At 38.5% G+C, this 10,243-nt stretch overlaps 1 protein-coding gene across 2 annotated transcripts; it reads right to left on the reverse strand.

Annotated features, from left to right (window-relative positions):
- Positions 1-1,463: 1,463 nt before the first annotated feature.
- spab (space blanket) lies at positions 1,464-9,144 on the reverse strand. Of its 2 annotated transcripts, none has more exons than XM_015174092.3 (6): positions 9,091-9,144; positions 4,387-4,784; positions 3,552-3,705; positions 3,276-3,486; positions 2,306-2,408; positions 1,464-2,248 (listed from the first exon to the last, which is right to left on the reverse strand). In XM_015174092.3, exons 2-6 carry the CDS (start codon positions 4,714-4,716, stop codon positions 2,213-2,215), a joined length of 834 nt encoding a protein of 277 aa, XP_015029578.1. In that variant the 5' UTR covers positions 4,717-4,784; positions 9,091-9,144; the 3' UTR covers positions 1,464-2,212. The 2 variants fall into 2 exon arrangements, with proteins under 2 accessions (XP_015029578.1, XP_070066313.1); XM_070210212.1 differs by lacking the exon at positions 9,091-9,144 and adding an exon at positions 8,991-9,060.
- Between the last annotated feature and the right edge of the window lie 1,099 nt (positions 9,145-10,243).

Below are 10,243 nucleotides of genomic sequence, written 5' to 3' on the forward strand. Positions count from 1 at the left end.
ATATATACATATTCCATATACCATACTATATACATATAAGACTTGCGCTGGGATAATGTGTGGGACGCCGGGCAAGCTTGCAGAGAGATTTTGCTTTTGCTTTGCATACCCTTTTGTAGAGGGTACTTGAATTTGGTCATGAAATGTGTGACGCATAGAGAAAGATATCTGTAAACCCCTAGAGTATATATGTTTTTGATCAACATCAACATACGCGTCTGCCCGTTCGTCTGTCCGTCCTTCCGTCTGTCCGTCAATCCTTTCGTTCGTCCTTCCATCTGTCTGTTTCAATGCGAACTAATCTCTCAGTTTTAAGGCTTTCGTTTTAAAACTTTGATTCGTCCTTCTGGTGCAGCCACTATATAGATCCAAAACTGATCGAATCGAACCTCTATATCATATAGCTGCCATGGGCACCATTGGCCGAAAACTAACACTTGTCTACTTGCATGTTTATTAAGATATCCTCACTAAACTCTAAACATATAAATTTCTTAGAAATAATCGCTGGAAAGGGTTTATTATATGGCTGAATATTTTGTTTTCCAATATATCCAATACTCACATATCAGCAAAAGTGAAATGTCTGCAAGGGTATTTACTCTTCGGCGTGTAGAAGATGGGCTTTGTCGTTTTCTTTTACTGTTGAAAGATGGGAATTTGATGTGCTCAAGTAGAAAGTGTAAGAGCGTTTGAATAATGATAGAAAGCCCTTAAAAGTAAAGTTTAAAAAAAAAAAAAACAATTTGATATTCAAAAGTTCTATAAAAACATATTTGAAGATATTTGGATTTGTTTATCTGAAAAAAATATGCTTGCATTGCTTTTAGTAAGGATTAAACTTAAATCCAGCGACTTAAGTTTTAAAGTGAACTTTAAACCTTGAAGTTACTCCGCTTAACTGGCCAGATCTGTTAAGCCAGATCAACTTGAATAACCCAGCTGTACTACAGGGAACAATTGTTCAAAATAATAATTCCCTATATTAAATAAAGTTCAATAGCTCTTTGCTTTTGGGGACTTGAATCAGGGCTTTGTCGACTTTTCCTGCTTAACTGGCCCACTTGGGCAGCTCATTTTGCAATACCCTGCTGCAATACTGGGAACGATTGTTCAAAATTATAATTCCCTATATTATGCGGATTTGAAGCGTGGCTTTGTCGACTCTCCATGCTTAACTGGCCCACTATGGCAGCTCATTTTCTAATACTCTGCTGCAATACTGGGAACAGTTGTTCAAAATAATAATTCCCTATATTAAATAAAGGATTTAAACCGCAACTTTGACCTTCGAATTTTCCTGCTTGTAAAACAATGAACAATTGTTCAAAGTAATAATTCCTTATATTACATTTAATTTCCCCCCTCTCACACTCACACAGAATTGGAATGCAAATTTTGCGGCCCTTTAAGGCCCGCAGCAAATGCAAAATAAATAATTAAAATTCATTTCTCGGCATTGTTTTTTTGTTTTTTTTTTTGTTTTTTTTTGGTTTTGCGGGCGTTGCGCCCTTTGCACTTTAAGCGTGCCTTACACTTGTTGTCTTTATTTGATGACTTTAATTCTTCATTAACATTTTTGAAGGGTTTTTATAAAATACATTTACATAGGCTTCATATTAAATATGTATAGATACATATACATATATGTATGTATATATTGTTTGACTTGACTTGATGCGAATGGGGAACGCAAAGTGCTTGAAAAGGTACAGTTCACAATTCGGTTATGGTCTTTGGCTACATATGTTAGTTAATTAATTTATTAATTTCAATATTCATTTTTAATTAATTTGTAATTGAGTATATTTTTGGATAATAACATTAAGACTTTTGCGAATAAAATTGTTGTGTTTAATACTTGCTGTTATAACATTGAATGCCTCAGTCAGTATTTAATATATATATATATTTTCTTTAAATTTCATATTTATTTTGTTGTCTGATTAATATAATTAATTCTACGAAAAACACTGAAAATCCCGTTTGATTATTATAATTGTGTTGAATATAATTTAATTGAGTTAATTTTAGATATTTTTGTATATATTTGTTTATGTTAACAACAAGAATGATATGCATTTGTTGAACATTTGATATGTTTCATTTATAATATAATTCCTTTAAACGTTTGCCGTGGCCTTTAAGTTGTCTTCAGTGAAAGATTTTCATATTCATTTTCTTTATGCTTCTTCGATTTGCCGCCTTTTGCTCAGTTGTGGCGCTGCTGAAAAACGCTGGCCATGTGCTAGATAGATGATAATTATCTAGATTAATTATCTAGTTGTTAACCTTGGCCGCTTACCTCTTGGGTCACATCCACGCAGTCGAAGGCATCGCGAAAGTAGCCGCAGCTCAGCTTCGACGAGCCGCGATGATGCAAACGCTGACGCTGGCAACACATGCCGCTAAACGTGTCAAATAAAATGATCGACTTGTAAATACAGTATATTTTGTTTTGCTAGCTCTTAGCAGTTAGCCTTAACCCTTTGCATGAGGCTCAATCGTAATGATCGAATCAAATCAAATCAGCTGGAATTCGGCTTGAATTATCAAACACGAACTTGATCTGGTTGAGCTATACGAGAGTCTAAAGTCTCAATGGCATCTTTGACTTTTATTACTCTGTTAAAAGCAGACAGACTGACAGCTACATTGACATTGTGATGACAGACGGCTTGACAGCTAGATGAACTCAGAGATTGATCGGTGGTTAAATAATAGACAACCAGAAAGAATGACAAGCCGAAAGCAAGCCACTCTGACAGACAGATAGGCCCGTACTTAAGCTGACGGTCAGCTTAACAGCCTATTAGGCTGAGTGACAGACGCTCTAAGCAGCCGATCTCCCTTATCCTTTAATAAGCCCAGACTAGCAGATAGACTAGGAGTTAAACTGGCTGTCAGTTAAACCAGCTGATAGTCACAATGACAGACTAGTGAACTAAAAAAAAAAAATACATCTTACGGGTTTTGGTTATTAAAAATTTTAGATAAAGTTGACTAACATTGCAGACTAGTAGTTAAACTGACAGTCAGTTTAACAGGCAGATAAGACACATAAACATTAGGCTTACAGACACATAATCTGTAGTTTCTACGATCTTTGTAACACGCTCTGCTTTGTCTTTTAGTTAAACTAAAGTAACAGACAGACTAGTTGTTAAATTGACTGTTACTTTAACAGGCTGTTAATCAGACAGATATATTTACATATATTCTGCACTTCTCTGGGCCGCTCTTCGTTGTACTTTAAGCTCTTTTTCGACACTTACTTGATTACTTGACAGTCGCTGGTGCTGCTGCATTCGCTGCCCAGCGGCTGCTTGGGCCGCACATGCAGCACATCCGGCATTAGCGGAGCCTCCGCCTCGCAGCGCCAAATGCCCTCCTGGGTGGCCAGCATGCAGGCGCTGCCCGGCGCGCAGTCCGCGTGCCGTTGGCACAGATTCCGCTGGTGGCCAAACACGTAAACGCACTTGCCCTCTGTCAAATTTTGTAATTAGATTGCTGAGATTCGCCTGCTTCAGGACCTGCCCTGCGACACTTACCGCCATATGTGTGAACGCAGACCCCAGTGGGACAGCAATCATCGTTCAGCAGGCAGGCGCGATTCGCGCAGGGCGTGTCCTCAATCAGGGGCTCCACAATCCCGTAGACCTCGGCCTGTGGCTGACGCAGTTGCGCGGACAGCGGCGGCTGTGGCTGTGGCAATTAGAGAAAACATTTTTTGGCTTACAAAGTGTGTGTGTGGCACACGCTGCGTATGCGTGTTTTTCTGTATGTTTTTATTGAGCCGCTGTCCATTCGAATTTCATGCTTCACTGCAGCCCCGACTTTTATTTAACTGAGCTCTATTTGAAGCCTTCTATGACTTTCAGCCAGCGACTGTGCGTCGCACTCTATTTGAACTTTGCACTTTGCTGCGGCTGCCACATGACATGCTGGCAGCTGATATTAATTAACAGTAGCTGCAGCTGCACATGCTACGTGTTTGTCGCGGCCCACGCTGCGTATGAGTGATGCAAATTGAAAATATTGCAAAACGTGCCCGAAAATAATCTCGGACTTAACTCTTCGGCGGCTTATGAGTTGAATTGGTTTACTCTTTAAAGAGAGAGTTATAATTTTTCCCTGAAGTGTGGTAAACAAGAAGGAGATATCTCTGATTCTATAAATTAAATTAAATTAAGCTCTTAGCTTAGCTAGATAGGAAGAATCGATCGAAAAATTAGTTTGGCAAAATATTCTGTTTTCCAAGTAATGTTCAGATATCACAAACAGTTGTCGCTTAATAAATATCAATTAATCTGTGCCAGATTGTTAAATCCACTTTAATTAAAACTGTTGCGGCTTTTAATTGCTTGTGAAAGCGTCCACACTCACCTGTTGTTTTTCCGGCTGACTTTGCTGTTGCTGCGGCTGCGGTTGCGGCTGCTGCTGCTGCTGGTCCATGGCAAACAATTGGCCGTATTCGTTATTGTAGCCCGCATTGTTCAGATTGCCGGCAAACATATCAAATGTGCCAACGCCGCCCACATTGGCGCCCACATCGGGCGCCGCGCTGCGATGCAACAAATTGCGCGAATTGCGTCCAAAGAGCGAACGCTGCCAGGCGCCGGCTGGCGGCGACGAGGATGCGTTGGCGCCCAGCTGCATGGCCAGGCCGAGCAGCACAAGTTGGGCCATGGCGGCCCACACCGGAATGCGTCTCATTTTACGCTATGCTAGTACCACATCGCCAGCGGCTGCAACAGTTCGTTTCGTTTTCGCAAAGTTGAGCTCTGGCAATGGCAACAAAAAAAAAATGGGTAAAAAAAAAAAAAACAGAGCCAAATGTGGCCTTAATTAAAATCCAACAGAAAATGGCCAACAGGCCCCGGTAAATTTGCCTTTAACAGGCATTTGCATTAAACGTCCGGACATAAGGAAGCCAAGCCTGTGCCTAGGCCTGTGCCTGGGTCTGTGCCAGAGCCTGTGCCCCCAGCGACAATGGCAAAAACGAACCGCAGACATATTATCCTGGCCCAGGTCATTAAAATGTTGTGTGCATGTGTGTGTGTGTGTGTGTGTGTGAAGGGTGTGTGCGTGTGTGTAAGGCATGCTTTTACTGTTATTACCGGCACTGACTTAATTTATGCGTGCCATACTCATTTAGCGCTTTTTATTGCCACGGATGTCAGTTATATATCAACATACATCTCCACATATATATATATACATATATATATTAAGAGGTATGTGCTGCATATGTGTTTGTTCTCTATTCATTCGAGTTGTGCTTAACAGCTTATTTATAGTAAAAATAATAAATCAAGCGACTGGAAAGCGAAAGGGGAAGAGGAAAGGGATATATACATATAAATATGCTGAGTACCTTGTACTTGGATTTTATTCAGTTAATGATGCCTATCCAGAATGAAAGCTTTATTTTAAGTGGACTAAGTTCCATTTGGAATCCGCATTTTTTTTACTTTCAAAGCGGTTACTTAATGGCACTCGCAACAAGTTGCATACTTTATGTATATTTATTAATTATAAGTATTATATATAATTTAAAAAAAATATTTTTTGAGTATGTATGCATGCATTCATGTAGACATGTACTTATGCATGCATGCGTACATGCATTTAGGTATGCATGTAAATATACACGTATGCATGCAGGTGTTTGTGCTTATACATATTTGAATACTTGTGTATATGTATGTATGTATTTTTTAAAGAGCATGTGTGCACCTACTTATGCAAGTATGCATGTCTCTATGTATGCATGTTTACATGTCTTTATGTGTGCATGTATGCATGCATGTGTGCATGTAAGTATGTATATACATATGCATGCATGTGCTTGCGTGTATATATGAATTTATTTAAATATATGTATGCATGTAAATATATACGCATGCCTGCATATATGCATTTATTTAACTATATACATATATATGCATGCATTTGCTTACGTGTGTATATATGAATTTATGTGTTTATGAATATTGGTATGATGTATGCAGGCATGCATGTAGACATGTATTTATGCACTTGTTAACATGTATGTATGTATGTATGTATACGTATGTATGCATGTGCTTGTGCGTTTATATGTATGTAACTATATATACGAATTAAATAAATGGTAATGTATGCATGAGTATGTTTAAAAAACCTAAGGATATTAATATGAAAATATGTACGCACGCATGAGTGTCGGTATTTAACAGAAATAAGAATATTCCTTAAAAAAATGACTTTAGATGCATAGAAGTAATTATAAATGTTTTTAAAATTTATTCTTAACTTTCTTACACACATGTATGTAAATATATAAAATATTTAGCTTAATTGGCAGCCATCAAAAATGTTGCATACTACTTGGGGCACATGTGTTTCCAGTTGCATGCAACGTTTAAATATTTTAGCCAACCAAACTTTTTCCAGCTATTCATAAATGATGCATCCAAATGTATCCTAGATTCTAATGGCTGCGTGCACTTGACTAGCACGACACGACCCCCCCTCCCCCTTCCTTCCTTTTAAACCGTGTCTTCTTTGAACATTTACTGTCAGTCAGCTGAAAAGGCTGTGGGTGTGACCAGCAGGGCTTACTTGTTTTAAATATAGATACCAGCCGAGCTCGTCATAAGCTGTCCCACGCAATGTCAAAAACATTACACGGCTCGTACCCACACATGTTGACCCGGGATACGCCTTCAATCAATTTCATTAATGGAGTCCGCCCAAGACCCAGGTTAGAACTTGGGTTAAAAAGCAAACCTTTTCGCATGGCGCTAATTACGTTTTTTTCTTTAGCCCCAACTCAGTTATTTCTCGCAACATTTTTAACAGCGCTTGTAAAAGTTTTGAGTGAAAACTTTTCGCCAGCTGCAAATTTTCATTTGTAATCGAGGTAGAAAGCGAGAACGAAACAGATAGAGGGAGAGAGAGAGAGAGAGAGAGAGAGAGAGAGAGAGAGAGAGAGAGAGAGAGAGAGAGAGAGAGAGAGAGAGAGTGAGGGAGAGGGTTGTGCGTAACAGCAGACTCATCAAAATACATTCTAGACCTGTGCCTAATTAAATCTGTACTAATTATATTTCAACATCAAAGTCAAACACAAAGTCTAGCAATTACGCGTTTTAATAGACTGTCCCCTGGCCAAAAATATAACTGTTGCTAACTAAATGTTGATGGTTGATTTAACTTCACAAGTGGCATAAATTTAGTTGCGATTGATAGCTGCCTAAATCCAGAAATAATTAAGCTATTGTTAGGCTTGAGCTAACTACATATTTGCTCAAGGGCAGCAGATGCAATTCCAAGGCCCCAAAAAAGGCTGAAAAGATGTACTATCTGGCATATATAGTCTATCTGTTTTTATGGTCTGTATGTATGCAGTCTACATAGAGTAATTGGTCTGTCAGTATGTAAAGTCCATCTACTCAGTCAGGAAATAGACTAAATGACTATCTTGTCTGTCAGCATAAAGTATATCAGGTCTGTCAGTATATATAGTCAGTCTATCAACTTATATAATCTATCTAGTCTATCAGTTTATATGGCTTATTCAGCATATATACTCTATTTTCTCTTAGTATGTATAGTCTATATTTAATCTGTCAGTATTTATATATACCTGAGAATCTATCTATCTATCTTATATTTATATTTATCTATATTTAGTCTATATGTTTATTTTTTATATAGTATACATGTTTTTTTATATATGTATATACTTAGTCTATATATTTAGTTTGTATATAGTAGGCATTTGAGCTGAATTTAATCAGAAACTTGGAATGGCACTTGGCCAGGCAGAGCTGCTATAGAATACGCATGAAAACGCAAGTTACGAAACATTGGCGCACTTAAATTTCCTGTTAATCTTGAGGACAATGCGTCAATACACAATGCCTCACCCATGCATAAATAGAATTCCTTGAATTTGCTTCATGCGGTGTGGAACATAATCTCTGTGCATAACAGTGTGTGGGAGTTAGAGCAGACAGATTGCAAATCCGAGAAAAATTGAGGGGGTTGTTGGTTATTCAAGCTGAGTTATGAGCTGTTGATGGGGCGCCCCAAAGTTCCCCTTAAAGTAGCCAAAAGCAGGCCCCATTCTACTTTTAGCCTAGTTAGAAAAATGGAATAAAGCCGTCAACTGAAGAAGTTTCAATATCGGACATTTTGTAGGTTAGTTTTAAACTATTTTTGTTTGAACACATTCTAAAACATTCCAGGCTATCATGAATTTGTTTGCCAACTGTTCGATTGGTCCAAGTTAAAGTAATATTTAACATTAAAGGATTTTCTAATATGAAAAAGTTGGTTTCATTTCGATTCAAAATAACTGAAAACTCAACTTCTTGTTAAATATAACTTCGCGCTGAACTTCGAGCTTAAGTTTGAAATGAAAGCAAATGCCATGACAGCTATGACATTCAACAACAAGTTGTTCAAACTTGTTAAGTTTTGTTGCATTTCAATAACTTGTAGTTAAGACTCTATTTGTTGCGAAACTTTTAACAGCCAGTTGACAGCAGCATATTTTATTTAACCAGAGGTTGGGAAGGGAACTGTCAAAGCACAGTTAAACGGACAATTTGATGAGTTACTTAAGGACCAAAAATAAACGGTAAATGGTCATTAAGAAAGAAATGTTCGCTACGCAGGTGTGAGTGTTTGTGCGTGTGTGTGTGTGTGTGTTTGCTTGTGTGTGTGGGCGTGCGTGTGTGTGGGCGTGTCACACTCAAGCCGACGACTTGATTATTGTTGGTAACAAATAAGTTTTGGCAGTTGCCAAAGTTTATTTTGTCAGCGCATTAATTAAAACACACACACACACACACACACACACACACACACACACACACACATACACACACACAGCATACACACACCTGTTTCTGATTTGTTAATGCGACAAGCGGCTAAATACTGCTGCGTATTGCAGCAAGTGGCAGCAACGCGTAACTTGCTGCCACAATTTCACTTACATGACTTTAAGGCACAATTGCGACTGCAAACACAACACTCACATGCACACACACACACACATACACTAGTTATTTGCTAGAGCTTGGAGCTGCTGCGTACCTGCTGCTTGTGTGTCCTTTCAGCGACTGACGGCCAACACCTGTCGGCTGTCGGCAGCTGCCTGCTGCCTGCCACAAGGCGCAAGCTTTTCGACGCAAGCTTTTTGCCACCGTGCTCTGTGTGTGCATTTTTATGAATTAAAAGGCGAAAAGCTTTCTCGCCGCATGTGTGTGTGTGTGTGCGTGTGTGTCTATTGCCTTTGAGGCCTATGGAATCAATGAAAGGCTACAATTTAATATGTAGTCAGCATTTTTTTTTTTTGATGGCCTGGCCTCGTGACGTCACAGCAAGCAGTTCTCCTGCTTGAGCCTTGCTCGCAGTGCTTCCTTCTACTTTACGGCTTGCCAGCCGTGTCCTTTGACAGCCCGCGGCAATTTTGGCCTGCGAATTTGATAAGGCTGTCAAATTGTTTGTCAACTGACAAGAAATTGCCGCCAGCTGCCATTCGGACCGTGTCGAAATTTATTTACAATTTAAACCAAAGCTTTGCATTCAAATCAAATTCAACTGTGGCAATTCTGTGCAATGTTTCTCGCTTTGTATTTTCTTAGCTTGCCGAGGAAAGTTTTAGCTAAAGCTCTGATTTGCCGCAAATGTGTAAGAGATCAAATCTTAGAATTAAAAAAGATTAAAGCTGCTTTAATATAAACATACTCAGCTATTAAAATAACCACGGAGGACATATTGAAGTAAGCTGAAGATCATAAACCTAATTTCTATACAACAAATTGGTTTATACTCAAACAACTTGAATATTTAGTGCTAAAAATGTTAGATATCTTCAAAGTTGCGGTTAGATTTTTCAGGATCGCTGCAAAAAGTATTAATTTCTTTAATTTTCCTCAAATTAATTTACTCATAGATCTTAAAATTTGGATAATAAACAAAAAAGATGCGTACAAACAATTTTCGCAATTATTCCAGTCAGTCAATCTGATACCAATCAATCTATCAGTAAGTCCGTCAGCTTGTAAGTAATTTTTTTAGTCAGTTTGTCATTCACTCAGTCAGTTATTCACTTCGTTGTTCAGCCCGTCATTCAGTTCAATATAGATATACTTACATTTAAACAAACAGCTGGGACACCCTGTATGCAGCTTTGACAAGCACAAAACCGCGGTAACAATTTTATTTTTATGTGTCTACCCCTTTA

This window comes from Drosophila virilis, chromosome 5 (genome assembly GCF_030788295.1).
Source record: "Drosophila virilis strain 15010-1051.87 chromosome 5, Dvir_AGI_RSII-ME, whole genome shotgun sequence".
Taxonomy (NCBI): Eukaryota; Metazoa; Arthropoda; class Insecta; order Diptera; family Drosophilidae; genus Drosophila; species Drosophila virilis.

What these genes read in the sequence shown, in the direction of transcription:
- spab (XM_015174092.3), bottom strand. Translation starts at nt 4,716, where the DNA reads ATGAGACGCATTCCGGTGTGGGCCGCCATGGCCCAACTTGTGCTGCTC. An exon ending in GTCAGCCGGAAAAACAACAG is followed by an intron (nt 3,706 to 4,386) that starts GTGAGTGTGGAC and finishes TAATTGCCACAG; the next exon opens with CCACAGCCGCCGCTGTCCGC. An exon ending in AGCGACTGTCAAGTAATCAA is followed by an intron (nt 2,409 to 3,275) that starts GTAAGTGTCGAA and finishes TGACACGTTTAG; the next exon opens with CGGCATGTGTTGCCAGCGTC.